The sequence below is a fragment of the Cannabis sativa genome, chromosome 3, assembly GCF_029168945.1.
Source record: "Cannabis sativa cultivar Pink pepper isolate KNU-18-1 chromosome 3, ASM2916894v1, whole genome shotgun sequence".
NCBI classification, from domain to species: Eukaryota; Viridiplantae; Streptophyta; class Magnoliopsida; order Rosales; family Cannabaceae; genus Cannabis; species Cannabis sativa.
Genome location: NC_083603.1, coordinates 65,295,545 through 65,317,685, shown reverse-complemented (window position 1 = coordinate 65,317,685; position 22,141 = coordinate 65,295,545). Strand labels below are relative to the sequence as shown.

General features: G+C 29.5%; 1 protein-coding gene across 1 annotated transcript; it reads right to left on the bottom strand.

Moving 5' to 3' along the window:
* Positions 1-16,383: 16,383 nt before the first annotated feature.
* On the bottom strand, positions 16,384-20,327 carry LOC133036238 (uncharacterized). The gene is made up of 2 exons (XM_061112758.1): positions 20,312-20,327; positions 16,384-16,730 (listed from the first exon to the last, which is right to left on the bottom strand). The coding sequence occupies exons 1-2, from the start codon at positions 20,325-20,327 to the stop codon at positions 16,384-16,386; spliced, it is 363 nt and encodes a 120-aa protein (XP_060968741.1).
* Between the last annotated feature and the right edge of the window lie 1,814 nt (positions 20,328-22,141).

Here is a 22,141-nt window from a genome sequence, read left to right as displayed (position 1 = left end):
ATCAAAGTTCAATATCGGTCCCTTCTGATGTATACTCCATACATCCGATGCTGGTAAACTTTGTCAATGCCGGGAAAAGACATAACACTTATCCAAGGTGTAAGAATACCTATCGTTGATTATCATGTCAGTCTAAATCCAGTGAACTGAAAAATCAGGGAATAAACTTTCGAACATATAATTAAGATTATATTCCACTGTGTTGACAACACTATAATCATTAACAAATTGATATGTTCTTGACTTAAATAGAATTCATACATTATGTAAATAATCATGAAATAAATCATGTGAACCATGCAACATTAAATGTTATTTCTGATCTTTATTAATAAGTAAATCTGATTATATTGAAATGAGTTTTATTTAGGGCATAAAACCCAATAGGATGTTTGTCAACCAAAATCAGCTGGGGGTTTAGGCATTAAAAGCTTGAAGAGTGGAACAAGGCTGCCATGTGTAAATACATGTGGGCCATTACAAATAGGCAAGAAAGTTTATGGATGAGATTGGTCCATAGTGTGTACATTAAGAGAGATGATTGGTGGAGCTATTCGGCTTCTGTCCACACCAGTTGGTATTGGAAGAGGCTGGTAGCTTTAAAAGATCATATTAAATCACTCACTGATCCAGCAAGATTCCAGGCACAGAAGTATAACATTGCAATAGGGTACAAAATGATTTGTCCTCCTCAAAACAGATTGAAATGGAGTCAGTAGGTTGGGTTAAGATTGAACATTCCAAAGGACAGTGTGATAGTATGGTTGGCAATGTTGAATAGGTTAATAAGGATCGACTCGTTAAGTTTGGTATGCAATTGACTGAAAATTGCAGCCTTTGTACTATGCACAAGAAGAATGGCCATCATTTATTCTTTGAATGTAGTTTTGCTTTTCAATGTCTCCAAGAGATTAAGAAGTGGTTGTCTTGGAATGCAAGGTCCAATAAGCTAGCTCAACTTGTAAAGTGGATAGGTAAAGCAAAGATGAGTAAATTTAGGAAGCAAGTGCTTGCTGCAGCAGTTGCTTCTCTAGTTTAACAACATTTGGGAAACCCCAATTAATGTCAATTGGAATGGGGGCAGGTAAATACCATCAGATTACTAGAAGACCTCAAATGGAAGCTCAAAATTAGAATCTTTATATTCTTACCAAAAAAAATTACATGTATAGATAGAGATTGGTTTATTACATTGTAAGGATGTACATACATAGAGAAAATTGTATAGTTAAACTAGAGGCTCCGATGTGGGAGTGCTCTTAGTGTGTAAAAATTGATTTGAGCAATATAACTTCCTGATTTATAAAAAAATAAATATATTAACATATTCATATATTCATATGATAATATATGATATTTTGGTAGAGATTTTGTACATGTTAATATATATGATATATTTATGTATATTATATTATTATATATAGTTAGATATAATATTATAATTGCAATTATAACATATTATTATATGCATATATGTGAGATATATATATCATATAACATGTGATATATGTGAGTTATATGTACATTATATGATGAGCATAAGATATATTTATATATATTTGTGAGAATAGATATGTAAAAATAATAATTTTAATATATATATTTAATTGTGAAATTAATATTGATTTTTGTGTATGTTATCTATGGTAACATATATGCAACATTATTAACATAAAATTATTTAAGAGTTATAATTTTATGGGAGTTACATATTAATTTTGTGTATTAATATATGCATATAAATTATCATATTAATATATGTACTACATGGTATGATAATGGAGATAATGATAAGAAAAATATATTCATTCTATTATTATTACTATGAGACTATATTGTGATTAAAGATAATTACTTGGAAATGAAGTTCCATTTTGGTGATAAGCATCTCATTTTATGAGATAAGAAAAGTGAACTATGTGAGTTACACTTTTTTGTGTTTTTTCTTGTCATAGCAAGAGTAAAGTGATCAAAATGCATCTAAATTGTGAAATAAGCTTATAAAATTGGAAGGAAAATTTTAGAATCAAAGAAAGTAGATCATTGTAGATTCAAATAACGAGATGAAAGATTATAAAACTGGAGAAGAATATTTGAATCTTAAAAAGTAAAGTGGTGTAACAAATTGATGAGAAGTAATTTTATGAACTTTGGACTAATCTCAATGAGGAGATAACCATAAAATTGAAGAAGTAATTTTATTATTATGAGAATGTTGTACAATCTATTAACAAATTTTATGTATAATTTTTTTAACAAAAAAAAATAATGGGTAAAAAAATAATTCTATTAATTTACAAATGGTATTTTGAGAGATTTCATGTGATCTCTAAAATGTTCATGATAATTTTGAGTGCATATTATCTTGTAAGATAATGTGTAGAGAACAAAATAAAATAAAGAGGTTTTATTTTAAGGTGATACAGTATTTTTACTTTATGATAAAATGTGGGGGTGAGATTTGAGTTTCATCAAATTTGTTGAGAAATTATTGATTATATATCTATGAAATTTTAAATTTAATATTCTAAATTAATATTTTACTATGTGCATATGTGAAATTTTAATATATTTGGTGTCTAAATTAGTGTTTAATTTTTATATGCTTGATATACAAATTATTGAGAATTTGAGTTGTGTTAAAATCAATATTTTATGATTGCATTTTCAAAGCTTAAATACTTAAGGAGAATAGTGGTCGCCTTAAAGGTGGACACTATATTTGGCTAGCATGATTTGTTTGGAGTCAAAAGTGTAAGGTTAACAAATTGCTTAATCTTCATACAAGATTAAAGCATGAATTTTGAGGGATGGAACCTAAACTTTTTAGGATTTATAAAACACTAAAGAAATATAAATATCACAGATCTAATCATATTCCTAATAGTGCTTTAATATAGAAAATTCTAAATCATAAATCTATAAAACATTTGCTAAATTAAAGAAGAAGATGATGATAAAACATGAACAGAAGCAGCACTAACCTGAATCTATTGTTAAAGATTACAGAGAAGGTTTGATCTTCTAAGAATACACTATCTTTCTAAAGTATGTTCTCTAATGGGTAAGGAGAGAATACAGAAAACCCTAGTGTTTCTTGGGGACCACTACCTATTTATAGACTCATCTTAGATTTAGTTTTGGATATTTATAATTTGGCCCCTCAACAAATTATAAATTAACTTATGGTATCTACACATTATTTCCATGATAATTTAATACTCTTTTGATACCCATAACATAATTGGTCATTTAATTTTGTATCACACTTTTGAGTACTTTATCGATATAGCTCTTTTGTGATAATCCAAGAATACCCCGAGAATGATCTCGACGTATTTGAATTCCTAAAACAAAAGAGGCGTCACCAAGATCTTTCATCCCAAATTTCTTAGATAAAAATCTCTTGGTTTCCTGCAATAAGCTTATATCATTAGTGGCAAGCAATATGTCATCGACATATAGAACTAAAAATATGTATTTACTCCCACTGAACTTGTGATATACACAATCATCAATAATATTTATCTCAAAAACCAAATGAGATAATTACTTGATGAAACTTGTGATACCAATGACGAGAAGCTTGCTTGAGTCCATAGTTGGATTTTTTTAATTTAGAAACCATATTCTTTGGGTCACCAACCACAAAGTTTTCTGGTTACTCCATATAAATTGTCTCATCAATGTTGCCATTGAGAAATGTTGTTTTAATATCCATCTGATGTAACTCAAGGTCAAAATGAGCAACAAGTGCAAATATTATCCTAAAATAGTCTTTCGATGAAACTGGAGAGAAAGTCTCTGTATAATCAATGCCTTGTTTCTGAGTATAGCCTTTTGCTACAAGACGTGCCTTAAATCACACCACATTATCATATTCATCCTTCTTGGTTTTAAGTATCCATTTACAACCAATTGGTTTTACACCTTCTGGTAATGGGACAACTTCCCAAACCTTATTGTCTGCATAGACTTATTCTCTTCATTCATGGCATCATTCCACTTTTGAGAGTTAGAACTTTTCATGGCCTGATGCAAGTTGATTGGATCATCTTCCGTCATTCCAATTTTATCCTCACGTTCTTGAAGAAATAGAAAATAGTCATCTGAAATAGCATTTCTTCTTTCTCTTGTGGACGTCCTTAATGGCTCTTGTTCTTGAAGGTGTTGAATTTGTTCTTCTGGAACAATAGTCGCATCTTGATTTGGGAGTTGTTCAACATTGTCTTGTTGAGGTTCCAGATTCATTTCTTGACCAATGACAGGTGTGGAAGCCTGAACATTGTCTATAATGATAGTAGGAACTGAGTTGAATTCAATTCCTCCTCAAAAGCAATGTCTCTAACCTTATTTCTCCCCCAAATTCAACATCCTCAAAAAATGATGCAGTTCCCGTCTCAAAAATATTTCTGACAGTAGGATCATAATACTTATATCCCTTAGATCGCTCAGAATAACCAATAAAGTAGTTGCTAATTGTTTTGGAGTCTAATTTATTTTCATGTGGCCTATAAGGCCTTGCCTCAGCTGGACATCCCCAAATGTGGAAATGCTTTAGACTAGGCTTTCGACCTGTCCAAAGCTCATAAGGTGTTTTTACAACTGCTTTACTTGATACTCTATTCAGAATGTAAGTTGCTGTCTTTAGTGCTTCTCCCCAGAGGGACTCAGGTAAGGTAGAATGAGCGATCATGCTCCTTACCATTGTTGGGTTTTATGCCCTAAATAAAACTCATTTCAATATAATCAGATTTACTTATTAATATAGATCAGAAATAACATTTAATGTTGCATGGTTCACATGATTTATTTCATGATTATATGTACATAATGTATAAATTCATCTGAAACCCTTTTCACATATTTGATCCTGTTTATTGTGCTGTCAACACATTGGAAAGTAAACATGACTATGTGAATAAAGTTTCCTAGATTTATCAGACATAGGGTTTTACTGATATGATAATCTACAACAGAGTTTACTTGCATTTGGAGAAATGCTATGTTCTTTCCAGAGCATTGGTTAAAGTAAAGCTCAGGTTGGATGCATGGAGTATGCATCGGAAGGGACCGATATTGAACTTTGACTTAGATTTATTAAACTTACCGTAATATCTATTCAAGTCAATATCGCCTAGTTGATCCTAGATCAAATGTTCTTAATCCTGTTATGATTAGGCTCAATCTCGAGAGGCTATTAGTGTTCTTTGATTTGTTAGTTAAGCCTACTTTTAGGTCAGGGTGATACGTACATTTTGGGAACACGGTAGTGCAATTGAGTGGGAGTGCTATCATAAACATGGAATCTATAGCTTCTATCTGGCGAATAGTAAGCAAAGGATGATCTCCTTCGAGCTTGACCAAACGAACATAAATGGTGGAGTACTCATTTCACATAAGCTGAAATATCATTTACACGGGGTCAAGTGTTTTAAGGATAAAATACATTGTAGGGTGTAACGGTAATCTAATCCTTTTACAGTGTAGATCATTCATATAGAGGATCATTGATCACATTAGGATTATAACAATGGATAACTAATGATGTGTCTATATGGTGGAACATATAGAGCATTCTATATACTGAGAGTGCAATTCTAAGTTCTATGCGTGGATTCAACGAAGAATTAATAAGTTAGTGAATTTTAGTGCTAAATTCTTGATCTACTTATTGGAAGCTCGGTTATATAGACCCATGGTCCCCGCACTAGTTGAGATAATATTGCTTGTAAGACTCATATAATTTGTTTTGATTAATCAATTATAATTCTCAAATTAGACTATGTCTATTTGTGAATTTTTCACTAAGTAAGGGCGAAATTGTAAAGAAAGAGTTTATAGGGGCATATTTGTTAATTATGATACTTTGTATGGTTCAATTAATAAATATGATAAATGACAATATTATTTAATAATTATTTATAGTTATTAAATAGTTAGAATTGGCGTTTAAATGGTTGAATTAGAAAATTGGCATTTTTGAGAAAATCAGGTGCAGAAAAGGTAAAACTGCAAAATTGCAAAAAGTGAGGCCCAAATCCACTAGTATAGGGCCAGCCACTTTTGTAGGCAATTTAAAGTGATATTTTCATTATTTTAATGCCAAATAATTCAAACCTAACCCTAGTGGAATGCTATAAATAGATAGTGAAGGCTTCAGAAAAAACACTTAAATTTTCTATTTTTCCTTCAGAGAAAAACCTGAGCCTTCTCTCTCCCTATCTTTAGCTGACCACTCTCTCTCTCCTTCTTCAATATATTTCGAAATCCTTAGTGATTAGAGTAGTGCCCACACACATCAAGCAATACCTCAATCATAGTGAGGAAGATCGTGAAGAAAGATCATCAGCAAAGGAGATTCAGCATCAAGGATTCAGAGAAAGAGATCCAGGTTCAGATATTGATAATGCTCTGCTACAGAAAGGAATCAAGGGCTAGAGATCTGAGTGGAAGGAGACATTTATTCCGCTGCACCCAATGTAAGGTTTCTTAAACTTTATATGTGTTTAATTTATCGTTTTAGAAAGTTCATATTTAGGATGTTAATAAACATACTTGTGAGTAGATCTAAGATCCTGGTAAAATAATTCCCAACAACTGGTATCAGAGCCATGGTAATTGATTTACTTGCAAGAAATTTGGACTTTAAAACGATTGTTTGTATGTTCTTTGGATGGTATCATGTTGTATTGAGTGTTATTTGATGATTGATTGATGTTTGTGAAATTTTCGTGAAATATAATTGCGATTTTATCTCTGGAATTATTTTTATTGGATAGTATGGAAAAAATTAAGCAAGTTAGCCTTTTACAGAACTTAATTTGGATTTTATTTGAATTAGTTATGATTTTTTGAAGATTTAACAAAATCGGGGCTGTGCTGATATTTTCCTGCGATCGCAAATCTGTCCGTACAGTTTCGAAATTTTTTTGTTTTTCTTCAATTTTTCATGCTTTTTCATGGAATTAACTTCCAATTTTTTGTATAGTTTTGTATTTATACTATTACTATTCCTAATTCAATTCTAATTATCATTTTGAATTAATTTAATATTTTTTAAATTTAATTCAAGATATTAGTGTAATTTAATTCTAATTATCTTCTTGCTTAAAAATCTATCTTATTTTTAAATTTGATTATATCTTATTTTTCTTAATTTAAGGTCAGATTTTATAAGATATTTATAAAATCTTTTAAGATATTTTTTAAAATATCTTATCTTTTAAGATATTTTTAATTATATCTTATCTTTTAAGATTTTTTTTTAAATCTTTTTAGATATTTTGACCTTATTTAAATTTAAAATAAGATATTTATAATCACGTAATTTTAAATAGATATAGGATATTTTGCTAATTTTTTAAATTTTGTTATTTTATTTATTTAAATTACATTTAAAATTTGAAAAAGATATTTATTTATCTTTTCTAATTTTTTATTTATAAAATAATATTCAAAATTTAAAAGTAGTTAGCAAATTTTTGAAATGATATTTAGGTTGGTTGAAACCTAATTTTTTTAAAAATTGTAGGTTTAATTTTAAATTTTTATTTAAAATTTCGATTTTTTTTTCAAATTTTTTAAAAATTTTCGAAATTTTTTATTTTTATTTATTTAATTATTTATTTTTCGAAATTAATTATTTAATTTAAAATTAAATAAATCCTACATCCAACTATCCAGCTAACCTTGTTGCAGGAGTATGTGTTTTAGCTTATGTGTAAGTTTTTAAAACCTATTATTACTTGATTGCAAATAGCCATGGTTACCTTTTGCCAGATCTAATGATCTGATGGCTCCCTTGGTCAAGATAATAATTTGTAACATGTATATTTACAATCTTCTTTCATCTGTGTATGACCTAGCAACATGATAGGACCCATCCAAAGTGTGCCTGTGTGAGCCTATGTGTTTAATTTTATTATAGATGCATATAGGTTAATGTTGGTAAAATAAATTATCATAGTTATTGATAGAATTTATTTAGGACCATTTAGTTTTTGGGCCTATTCAATTAATAACAGTTGTTCTTATTAAGGTTAAATTCCTCTCTTTTGGGCCTTGTGTGAGAGTTGGGAGCCATAGAAGTGGGTACGACATACTGAACCTAGCACCCTCTCACACAAACCACCCCAATTATGAAGGCCCATTTGCCTGATTTGAATAGCTGTACTAGGTTAATTAAACTAGTTTAACCTAATAAAATTGATTAGCAACATAATTAATTTCATTTATTTTGAAATTAATTTAAGAAAAATATAGTTTAAAGAATTTTTTATTCTAAGCTAAACTATATGTATTTTCTTGTATTTAATTAAATATAGAATTTAACCATCTAGATTCTTTCTGGAGCTTAATTTAAATTTTTCATTAAATATTCCTATTTAAGTTGATATTTACTTATCTACAACTAACCAACTTAAATCTGAATATCTTTTGAATTTCAAAATTCAAAATTAAGTTGAGGAATTTTAGGTATTGGTTATTAAGATTCTTTAGATATTTTTTAAGTTAATATCTTTTCAAATATTAACTTAAAATGGAATATCTTAAAATTAAGTGGTTACAACTTAATTTTTAATATTTAATTAAATTTAAATTTGAAAAATATTTAAGTTCTAGATTTTTTCTAATAACAACTTAAATTAGATATTTTTTCAAATTTTGTCGAAAAGATACTTAGTCAAATAAGATATTTTCTAGATAGTTATTTCTAGACTACTTATTAAATAGGTAAATATTATACATTGTGAAATTAATTATTTATATAATTAATTTTGGTACAATTTATTTTAAGTATATTTTTTCCTAGTATTAAACTAGAGATTAATAATTAAGCCTTCTCTACACTTAATTATTTATTTCTTGAATTTAATACATTTAATTAATTTAAAAATTAAATATCTAAGTTGATTTTTATCATCATACTTAAATATTTCTTTTTCATGACATTTAATTAAATAGAAAATTATTTTAGTTGAAATTTATTTTTTCAACTAAATTTAAATAATTTTCAAATATATATTTTTTTATTTTATTAATCAATTTTCGAAATTGCATTTCTTAAATGCTAGAATTTCGAATTTTATCTTGAAAAATAGATTAAGTTGTAAATTAATTATTTATTTTAATTAATTCTTGGATCAACTTAAATCAATGATTTTTTCATTTATTGATTAATTTAAAATAAATTAAATTAAAGTATATTATTAGAAATTGAATTAATTAGTCAAAGGAAAATCTAGATAGATGATATTTTTGCTTGAAGTATTTTTCTAGTGTATTTAATTAAATAGAAAATTAATATTTAAGTTGATTTTCATCATCATACTTAAATATTTGAAATTTTTCTTATATATTTAATTAAATAGGAAAATTATATTTTTTGTTGTAAATTAATTTTATTAATTAATTTTGGGCCAACATTAAATTAGAATAATTTTTCCAGGATTTATTTTTTATTTTAATATGCATTTTTCAAAAATTGTATTCTTATATACTTTAATTTTTCGAAATGCAATATATATTTATAGAAAATTAAATTTGAGTTGTAAATTAATTTAAATTAATTTTGTAACAACTTAAATTGGTATTTTTCTAAATATTTATTGGAAATTATTACTAAGATGGAAATAATTCATGTTATTTTCATAACCATCTAAGTAAAATTTATAAATATTAAATTAAAATTTATATTTAGAATTTTTCATTCTAAATTGGAAATTTTAATTAAATAAATATATATTTAAAATAAATAGAATAAATAAAGAGAATCAAAGAAAATACAACTCACTTTAAATAATGAGCTTGATTATTATTAAGACATTCGATCTCCATTGTGGGTTTTACACCGCGTTTGTTTTAGTGAGTAATCCTCCCTAATGGACGAACGTTCATTAGCAATTTCGCACCGTTTAACCTCGCATGATAAGTAGTTTGTAAGTGTTTTGTATGGTATAGATCACCCTAATGGTGGCGACCATACTTGACTTGCAAATTATGAAACAATGGTGGAAGCTCATAAGATACAATTGCCTTGACTCTCGCCTAAACGGGACAACGCTGAATTCCAATCTTGATCGAATAAAAGGTTTCTAGAATGGTTAACATTTTAGACGAGCTGACAACTCTATTCAATGAATGGTAGCTTTGACTCTCGCCTAAACGGGACACTGATATCAGTTTGTTGAAAACCTTGGAAATTATTTAGGATTATAAGTTTTAGTATTTTCACTTGTCATTCCTACTTGCTATATGCTTATAATTTCTGAATTGTGTATAAATTTATATTGAACCATGTTATTTTCTGTTATTAAGTTGTAGTTTAATTTCGAATCTTCATTGTTGGTCTAACTTGGCTTGTTTATCTAATGAGATAAATCCCTAGTGGATTTTCACCATTAGACATTCATAATAGTGTTAGATCTCGAAAGATAAATATTGTATATGCGACATCTAGTTGTTCATCAATTGATGACACCTTAGACTAGTATTTTTACGATATGAAACAAGAAGATTGTATAAATAAGATTACTTTGACTTTCGCTAATCGAAGCATCGTTGGATTCTTATTTATAAACGAAATTATCCTAATTCCTCTTAGCTTATTCATTTCGAATTAGCTTTAAAAACATATCATTGGATGAATGGTCTATAAATCATTTCATGTCATTCTATATTTTCTCTTAAGAAATTAAATGACGCATATGATTATAATCCCGAAATTCTATTCCCAATTGATATAAATCCTCAATCTTAGAAATCTCCTACTTGAATGGGCAAATCTGACTTAGAGTTTGTATTAGTAGTGGTGGTCCAAGAAAGAATTACTCATTATATTTGGTTGAATTTAAGTCTTTGACTTTAATTTTAGAATCCAAACAGAAATTTTCTTATATTTCTAATTCCAGATACAATACAGTTACACTTTCTCAAGTGTTTAGTATCCATCTTTTATTAATGGATTAAAAATGTATGGAATATGAGTTAGGTATTCTGTGACCAGGATCCACTTGCACTATTCTAAGAACTCTTTGATGTAACTAAACCTATGTCATCATAGACACTACCACATTTTTTTTAATCTATGGCATTTGTATCTTGTTCATAGTGGATTTGACAAGATCAATCTCTGCAAAGAGTTAATATGCCTATATCCACTGAAAGTAGTTCATCTCATTCGCAGATGGATGTACATTCAGGGGTGGATATGAGTTTTTCGTTGTATTCTTAAAACGATAACTCTAGATTATACCTTTTAGCAAGAAATTTGAAATGTTTGAAAATTTTCATTAATTTCCAGCAATGGTTAAAATCATTAAGGTAAGTGGTTAAAGATCTTGCGAACTGATAGGGGTGGAGAAATAGTTATTAGATATGCAGTTCAAAGATCATTAAATTGATTTTTGAATTATATCCAAACTTACCTCCCCAGAAATTTCGAGTTGCATGTTGATGATTAGTTACTAGTCGTTGCCTAAATCCTTCTATGGTAATACAATTTCAGAATAATGTAATGGTTGGGTACTTAATGTAAATCATTACTAGATTCATGGATGACCTAATCAAAATCTTAAGAAAAGCTAGAACTGTTAACCATGGTTTGTTAGCTATTCTAAGTGATTAGGGGTGGACTATCCCATTGTCAATAGATAAGAAAGTGTTTGTTCAAACAAATACTACTTTTCTAAGAAAATGACTAAGTCTGAAAAACAAGTAGCAAATAAAGGAGATATTTAATTCTTGATTCCAAAAGTGTTCTATCATCTTATATAACATATGATGATCCCACTGCCTCTGTTGTCTTGTCACAACCGAAGAGGTCAATACCATTTAGTTTTCTTAGACATAATTCACGGTACCTCGTCGTAGTGGGAGAGTTTCTAGGAACTCACCTTCTTATGACTTGGGAGACACTAGTGATTAAAATCCATTGTGAGTTTAAACAAGTAATGGATTGTCAAGATAAGAAACTAAGAAGAAAGCCAATAGAACTATGGTTTAATCCATTCACATGGAATAACCTAAAGTTTTCTATTACAAGGACATAAAAGGAAATTTTAGTTAATAAGTCTATTCTATGGACTTAACAAACTTCCTGTTCCTAGTATTATAGGTTTGAGTTTATCTAAACCTATGGCTTGTGGTATACCTGGTAATTACTTACTCTAATGCAAGCAACTTACTTTAGTAAGATGCTGAAGCATTTTCTTTCTAATGGCAATCTATAGAAGCTTCACAACTTCTTAGGTATAGATTTTATTTATCTAAGGAAAAGTCTTAACTATTCCAGAAAAGATAAATCCATGAAAGAATTTCTTATATCAACAGTGAGAGGTCTTAGATATGCTTTTGTATGCCTTAGACCAGACACCTGCTGTTGAGTGGGAGTAATGAGTAGGTATCAGATTAATCCAGGAGAAGAACATTGGAAGACAATCAAGTAAATCCTAAGATTAAGAAGAGGAACTATATGTTAGTCTATAAGGGTGTGTTTAAAACTCTTAGACTACACCATATCAGATTTCGAAATTTGCCTTTGTGCTAGTAAATCTTTCTGATAAGATGGTGGTTACTCTAGGGGTGGAATAGTGATTTTGGAGAAGTGTAAAAACCTATCTGAAGTCTCTAGGTCTACCAGAGAGGGACTGGATGTTAAGGTTGCAGGAAAGGTACTTATTCAGTCTTAGGAAAGTTCTATACATCTTTGGCACTATTCCAAATTGCCTTAAACTACTAGTGTTAATTTCCTGATTAACCAAAAGTAGTTGCCAAAGGTATAGAATCCAGTATCCCAAGAGAGTAGACATATAGAGAGGAATTTCACATTATCAATGATTTTGTGATTAAGGAAGAGTAATGGTGGAGAAAAGGTTGTGGTTAATTCAACCTTTCAGATCCTATTACGAGGAGTTTACTACTACTACACTTGATTTGTATATCAAGGTGTTGAGATTATTTGAAACGCACTTTTTGTTTTATATTAGTGCAAGTGGGAGTTTGTTGGGTTTTATGCCCTAAATAAAACTCATTTCAATATAATCAGATTTACTTATTAATATAGATCAGAAATAACATTTAATGTTGCATGGTTCACATGATTTATTTCATGATTATATGTACATAATGTATAAATTCATCTGAAACCCTTTTCACATATTTGATCCTGTTTATTGTGCTGTCAACACATTGGAAAGTAAACATGACTATGTGAATAAAGTTTCCTAGATTTATCAGACATAGGGTTTTACTGATATGATAATCTACAACAGAGTTTACTTGCATTTGGAGAAATGCTATGTTCTTTCCAGAGCATTGGTTAAAGTAAAGCTCAGGTTGGATGCATGGAGTATGCATCGGAAGGGACCGATATTGAACTTTGACTTAGATTTATTAAACTTACCGTAATATCTATTCAAGTCAATATCGCCTAGTTGATCCTAGATCAAATGTTCTTAATCCTGTTATGATTAGGCTCAATCTCGAGAGGCTATTAGTGTTCTTTGATTTGTTAGTTAAGCCTACTTTTAGGTCAGGGTGATACGTACATTTTGGGAACACGGTAGTGCAATTGAGTGGGAGTGCTACCATAAACATGGAATCTATAGCTTCTATCTGGCGAATAGTAAGCAAAGGATGATCTCCTTCGAGCTTGACCAAACGAACATAAATGGTTGAGTAATCATTTCACATAAGCTGAAATATCATTTATACGGGGTCAAGTGTTTTAAGATAAAATACATTGTAAGGTGTAACGGTAATCTAATCCATTTACAGTGTAGATCATTCATATAGAGGATCATTGATCACATTAGGATTATAACAATGGATAACTAATGATGTGTCTATATGGTTGAACATATAGAGCATTCTATATACTGAGAGTGCAATTCTAAGTTCTATGCGTGGATTCAACGAAGAATTAATAAGTTAGTGAATTTTAGTGCTAAATTCTTGATCTACTTATTGGAAGCTCGGTTATATAGACCCATGGTCCCCGCACTAGTTGAGATAATATTGTTTGTAAGACTCATATAATTTGTTTTCATTAATCAATTATAATTCTCAAATTAGACTATGTCTATTTGTGAATTTTTCACTAAGTAAGGGCGAAATTGTAAAGAAAGAGTTTATAGGGGCATATTTGTTAATTATGATACTTTGTATGGTTCAATTAATAAATATGATAAATGACAATATTATTTAATAATTATTTATAGTTATTAAATAGTTAGAATTGGCGTTTAAATGGTTGAATTAGAAAATTGGCGTTTTTGAGAAAATCAGGTGCAGAAAAGGTAAAACTGCAAAATTGCAAAAAGTGAGGCCCAAATCCACTAGTATAGGGCCAGCCACTTTTGTAGGCAATTTAAAGTGATATTTTCATTATTTTAATGCCAAATAATTCAAACCTAACCCTAGTGGAATGCTATAAATAGATAGTGAAGGCTTCAGAAAAAACACTTAAATTTTCTATTTTTCCTTCAGAGAAAAACCTGAGCCTTCTCTCTCCCTATCTTTAGCTGACCACTCTCTCTCTTCTTCTTCAATATATTTCGAAATCCTTAGTGATTAGAGTAGTGCCCACACACATCAAGCAATACCTCAATCATAGTGAGGAAGATCGTGAAGAAAGATCATCAGCGAAGGAGATTCAGCATCAAGGATTCAGAGAAAGAGATCCAGGTTCAGATATTGATAATGCTCTGCTACAGAAAGGAATGAAGGGCTAGATATCTGAACGGAAGGAGTCATTATATTCCGCTGCACCCAATGTAAGGTTTCTTAAACTTTATATGTGTTTAATTTATCGTTTTAGAAAGTTCATATTTAGGATGTTAATAAACATACTTGTGAGTAGATCTAAGATCCTGGTAAAATAATTTCCAATAACCATATCCTTAAGAGTCCTATTTCGTCTCTTAGCAACACCATTCATGCTAGGTGATCCTGGCATGGTGTACTGTGGGACAATACCACATTCCTCTAGGAATTTAGCAAATAGTCTTGGACGTTGTTCACCTGAGCCATCATATCTACCGTAGTACTCACCACCACGATCAGATTTGATGTTCTTAATCCTTTTGTTGAGTTGATTCTCAACTTCAGCTTTGTAAGCTTTGAACACGTCCACAAACTGAGATTTTTCATGAATGAGATATAAGTACCCATAACGTGAGTAATCGTCTGTGAATGATACAAAATATTGTTGACCATTCCAAGATGTCGTCAGGAATGGCCCACAAATATCTGTGTGAATCAATTCTAAGACTTTTGGAGCTCTTTTGACACCTAATCTCTTAGTTTTGGTCTGTTTTCTCTTGATACAATCTACAAAGATATTGAAATCTGTGAAGTCAAGAGACTCTAAAATGTCATCAGACACAAGGCATTCAATTCTATCTCTTGAGATATGACCTAAGCGTTTATGCCATAATGACGCTGAATTTTTTTTATTTAATTTGCGTTTAGTACCTCATGGTTCCACATGCAAGTTTCATTATAGGATGCAATTGTTTCTAGCAAATAAAGATTGTCATAAGCATTCAAATAACCAGTTCCAATAACATTTGAATTTAAAGACAATGTAAACTGATTGTTTCCAAATGAACAACAATATCCAAATTTGTCCAATAAAGAAACAGAAACTAAATTTTGTCTAAAAGACAGCAGAACAAAAGTGTCTTTCAAATCCAAATAAAAACCACTTCCCAATAACATTCTAAAATGCCTAATTGCTTTCACTTCCACCAATTGTCCATCACCCACAAAGATGTATCTTTCACCATCACTTGGCTTTCGGTAGCTCAGACAACCCTGCATGGAAACACTTATGTGCGTAGTAGCACCAGAATCTATCCACCAAGTGTTTCTAGGTACTGAAACTAAATTAACCTCAGAACAGACCAAAGCAAGATTAATGCCTTTCTTTACACACCATGTGTGATATTTGGCATAATCTTTCTTCACATGTCTAAGTTGATTACAAAAGAAACAACCCTTAGAATCCTGTAGTTGTTTCTTTTGAACTGAACCATTCCCAGCTTTATTCTCAAATTTTCTTTTCTTGCCCTTATCCTTAGGGGTAGTGGCCAAGTGAGCACTTTCAGTTTTGTCCTTTTTCAACCTTTCTTCCTCTTGGACACAATGAGAAATGAGCTCGTTGAGAGTCCATTTTTCCTTTTGACAGTTGTAACTAATTTTGAATTGGTTAAACTGTAGAGGAAGCATTAACAAAACTATGAGTACAAGTACATCATCCGAAAGCTCAATCTTAAGTGTCCTTAATCTTGAGACAATATGATGCATTTCCATAATGTACTCCCTTACATTTTTTTTGACACTTATACTTCATGTTAATTAAAGAACCAAGAAGTATTGTCATTTCAACCTTATCGTTTTTAGCAAACGTTCCTCAATTTGTTCAAGGAACTTCTTGGCCATAGTAACCCTTTCAGATTTTGTGCCCCAAATGGCTTCTTGAATGCTGTGTTTCATAATCATTAGACTCACGCGATTTGAACGATCCAACCTCTCAAATTCCCTTCTATCATCATGGGAACTTTCTTTAGTGAGAGGTGCAGGTTGTTCATTCCTTAGTGTATGGTCTAAATCCATACATCCCAGAACTATAAGTAAATTCCTTTTCCAATCCTTGACATTGGTCCCATTAAGCATAGAAATAGAATTAATATTAGCAAATATTGTAGCAACTGAAGATGAACTAGCTGAATATAGAACAAATAAAATAAGCTCACATTAATATGCATAAAACAAGCTCACAATAAATTCAAAAATTAGTCAATCCCATCTCAAGATACCAAACACACATCAATATCAAGTCTTTGGACAGTAATATTAACTGTAAGTGATACTCTAGCAATCAAACATTAACAATAAAATTGTGTCAAACAATAGATTAATCTTTGGTCTAACGTATTGTTCACACAAAATATCTTATAATTGTCACACATTTATTGCCACATGTATGTTTGAAAGTTAGCGAAATATTCACTTACCTTTGGGTTAGTCAATCTATACATCAATTACAAACACGCAACCATCCTAATATTTAAATAAATCAATCTACACAAAAGAGGTCACTTTAGCGACATATAGTTTCAATTAATTTACTCAAATATTAGACATAAACCAACACTAAAATTTCAATTAAATTGTTTAAACCAAAATTTATGTATATATATAGAAATATATATGCTATACTATACATCAATAATATATTACACAATATCGAAACATATATAAATATGGAACACTTTTTAATGGGTATTACCCATGAATGGTTACTAAGCAAATTTAACTATAAATATTAATTTTAAAAATATCAAACCATCCAATTTTGATCTAATAATGAATAATAAAATCATAAATTTGAATTTCTATGCTTAATTTAACTACTTAATTAAAAAAAATCAAAAAATATCTCTTTTTACACTATATCAAAAATATGTTCATACAAAAATATTTAACTCAAACTCAACTTTTTCTTTTCTTATTTTTCTTGCTAAAAAACTTTTTTTTTAATTATTTTTTACCGATGGAACAATCTCAGCCCATATGATATAAAAATGAGATATTTTTTTAATTAGATAGAAAAATTAAGCATAAAAACTCAAAATTTTCTAATTTTACCCATTTATGGGTAATACCCATTAAAAGTGCACCCGTTTATATATATAGTGTCCCCAAATTTAAGTTGAAATTTTGTGCCCACTCATAGGTTTCAAGTTTATGTTATGCTCTTTATTTTTTTAATTTTTTTTTTTGTTATTTAATTCTTGATGTTCTATGTTCATATTATTTGACAATAATTATTTATTTTTAAGTTTTTATTATATTTCTTCTAATTCTAGATATTTTTTTGTTATCTAATTCTTAATGTTGTATGTTCATATTATTTGGCAATAATTATTCATTTTTAAGTTTTTATTATATTTCTTCTAATTCTTGATATTAAATTTACAGATGGCAATAGCAATTGATAAGTTCTTCTCTAATAAAAATATTTTACAACAAAATTATTAGGTAATATTTCTTTTGCTTTGAAAGATCATCACTAAAAATATCATCATAATACATATGTATTTAGATTTAATTTCATTTCATTATACTTTTCTTAACAACCTTCAATCTGCCATGTATAAGAGTGAAAATTATTATTTTGTCAATCTCTATATAATTATTTTCCAGTTAAGCTTTTATTTTCTTAAAATATTTTTAGACATCGTATTATGTTTATGTTCTGTATTTTCTTGGTGATCTCTATATACTTTAAAATATGTACTTTTAATGATGATATTTGTTCTAATTGATCTATAACCATAATAAAATGAATGGTGTGTTTTGATGTATGTATATGTGTTTATATTTTTGAGACAAATTTATCATATCTCATTAAATTATGATAAAAGTGTACCTTATTTTTATAATTTTTATTATGAAATTCTCATACTATTTTACTATTAATTTTAATAATTTTTATTACTTACATTTATCATCAAATTATTTATTAATAGAGATATGATAAATGAGAAATTATTTTCCAACCCATCAAATTATTCCAAATAAAAGAGAAAAAGACCATTTCGGATAGGTTGGAAAATAATTCTTCCATAAACATTAATTGTAACTAGAGAAATAATAGCCCACAAAAGTGTTCTCTAAAAAAAAGCATTTTGACTTTTCAAACATGGTAAAAAGAAATAGTAATGATTTTTTGTAAAAGAGAGACATGTAATAGTAATGGTCGTGTAAGTTTGATATACAGATATAATAAATTCTTGAAGTGATATGTCTCCATTATTGTAATTTATGGCGCTAATTGTTTACTCTAAATAATTGAATATTCATTGTTTGTATTTTTTTTTAATTAAATATATATATTACTTAAAAAAATTAATATCAATCAATCAATATCAATGGAGAAAATTTTAAATGAGTTGATGTGACTTTTTATATTTTATTTAGTCTAATTTATCTATTTTGTAAAAATTTTATATATTTTTTCTTAGAAAAATTCATATATATTAAATTCTCAAATTCCATTTTTTATTTTTATAACTTCTACATATAATATTCATTATTATTATTATTATTATTATTATTATTATTAAAAATTAATGATAATATCTCTTCATTTTCATAACTTACACTACATATAAATTATATATAATGTTGTTATAGAAAATATAATATAATTGTTTATGGGTTGCTTATATTTTTTTTCTCCCTCTTCGATTCTTTTTTTATTTTTGAGAAATATAAAACTTAAGATTGAATATGTTGAAGGATAACAGGTGTTGCACCTCTAAATTTTTAACCACTTGAGGCTAGCTCAAGTGGTCATAGGTAGGTGTGTGTGTATGTTGGAGGTCCTGGATTCGAGTCTCAAGTAAAACATAGTTGTAATATATAAACGCTTAAATAAAAAAAAAAATATGTTGAAGGCTACGAAAAACTTGAAGATGAGAATTATATTGAAGATTTGATGATCTTGAAATTTGTAGTCACACGGACGATGATAATAATGGTGAAAGTGATTAAAAGTTTCATTTTTGAATTCCTTCATGTGTTTATTTTATTTTTTATTTCTATTTATATTTTTTTTACTTTTTTTTTTCTTTTGAATGTATGTTAGCTTGGTTTCACCATTCTTCTTATATCTTTTATATAAAGTTTACTTTTGTGTCAAATAGGTTTAGAATTTTTAGTAGTTGTTTCTTACAAAAAGTGATGAAGTGAGGTATGTAAAAAATTTTACATTCTATAATCTTAAATGTTTCTTTTTGTAAAGTCCTTTTTTGGCAAGTTAGGTGACAAAATAATTTTTTCCTTTTTATGGTAAGATTGCTTTGCATTCATTTTCGAAATCTTACCTCTTTTATTCGGTTATAAGTTGCCATTTTCCTTGTTTGGAAAGTTGCACTTTCAGCTGAACTTTCCTTTGTAGAAAACTTCTCAAAAAGAGAAGAAATTCTCTTTTGGAAAGTTGTCCTTTTAAGGGAAACTTTGATTATTGCCTTTTCCTTTTTAATTTCGATTGTATCTTGATACAATCAGAATGTATAATCTGTTTTTGGCAGGAATCAAGCTTTGAAAGAAGATCGGACCCGATTTTAGTAAGTTTCCCGTTTCTGGGCAGATCTGCTTCGTCAGCAACCGAATCTGTTGTAGCAGATCGTGTTTGTTTTTGGAAAGTTTTTGTACAGCTGCTAATTCGAACTTGTGGTTGCCTCTTTGGTTTCTATGATCTATAAATAGAGCCTAGAGAGCAACCATTCGAATTTACCTCTTCCAATATTCATTTTTTGCATTTATCTTTTGTGAGAAGAGAGTGTTTCTTTGTTTTGTGAGAGCCTAGTTGTTCACCTAGGTTCTAGTTGTTCTATTTCTGTTCTTACTCTATCCTAGAGGTTGTGAAGAACTACTTGACTGAACAAGAGATTGGTCTTCGGGAGAAGACTTGATAAAGCCTTACTTCGGGAGGAAGTAAGCACTTGGTCTTCGGGAGAAGACTTGCTAAAGCCTTACTTCGGGAGGAAGTAAGCACTCACACTTCAAAGACGAAGGGAGTTCGGGCTTGAAGGTGTTTCAAGAAGTCAGATTCATAAAGTGGATTACAAAGGATTGCGGCAATACTTTAGAGGGAGTCTAAACTTGTTTAAGTCAATTGTCTTTGTAATTTTGATACTTTATTAATTGATTTCATTCTCTGGGCGTGGCCCCGTGGACTAGGAGTGTTCGTGAGAACACTGATACCACGTATAAATCTCTTGTGTCAAGTTATTTATTTTTACGCAAATATTTTATATTCGCCTTGTTCGGTTTTTGTAGCAGAATTACTTCGCCGCCGCAAACGCTTACGCTTTTATATTTTCTTATACATAACTGACATTTGCAAAAACACGGTTTTTCAATTGGTATCAGAGCGGGACACTAAACTCTTAGTGTGGTCCTATAACGTTTTTGTTAGAATGTCATTTTTTGCAGAAGGAAGTTCTATTTCTAGACCACCATTGCTTAATGACTCTAACTATCCTTACTGGAAAGTTAGAATGAGAGCCTTCATCAAATCTCAAGATGAGAAGGCGTGGAGAATGGTTCTATCAGGTTGGTCTCCTCCAGTTGAGACAGATTCTTCAGGTAATACTATTATAAAATCTGAACTGGAATGGTCTATTGAAGATGATAAACTATCTGCCTACAATAGCAAAGCCTTGCATGCTATCTTTAATGGTGTAGGTGAGGGTTACATTAAACTTATATCATCTTGTGTTTCTGCTAAGGAAGCTTGGGAGATTCTTCAAACTCAGTTTGAAGGAACTTCTGATGTGAAAGATCTAGATTTATCATGCTTCAAACTAAATTTGATGAACTTAGAATGTCTGATAATGAAACTTTAACTGAATTCTATGAAAAATTATCTGACATTGCTAATGAATATTTTGCTCTTGGAGAAAAGCTTGATGACTCTGTTCTTGTGAGGAAAATTGTTAGAGTTCTTCCTGAAAGGTTTGATACGAAACTTTTGGCAATGGAGGAAGCTAAAGATTTTAGCACTATGAAAGTGGAAGAATTGATGGGTTCCTTACGTACTTTTGAATTAAATCAACAGATTAAACAAAAGGACAAACCCAAATCCATTGCTGATAAAGGTAAAAGTATTGCTTTGAAAGTTGCTGATAATGAAAATTCTGATAGTGAATGTGATGATGAGATTGCTTTGTTAACTAAGAATTTTCAGAAATATATGAAAAAGATGGGAAATAAAAAGAATGTTTCGAAAGGTTCAAAAGGTAATACTTTCATTAAACCTTCTGTCTCTAACAAAAAGGGAATTCAGTGCAGGGAATGTGAAGGTTTTGGGCATATTCAATCTGAGTGTGCAAACACTTTGAAAAAGAATAAGAAAAGTTTCAATGTCACTTGGAGTGATGATGAAACCGAAAGTGATGAAGATATTACTGAAAATGTTGCCCTAACCTCTGTTATGTCTAATGTGTTGTGTGATTCACAGGTGAAAGATAGATTGGTATGTCTGAATAATACCACCAAACAAGAGGAATCAGATTCAGATGAGTCTGAAATCTGTGAAGAATCTCTTGCTGAATCATACAAA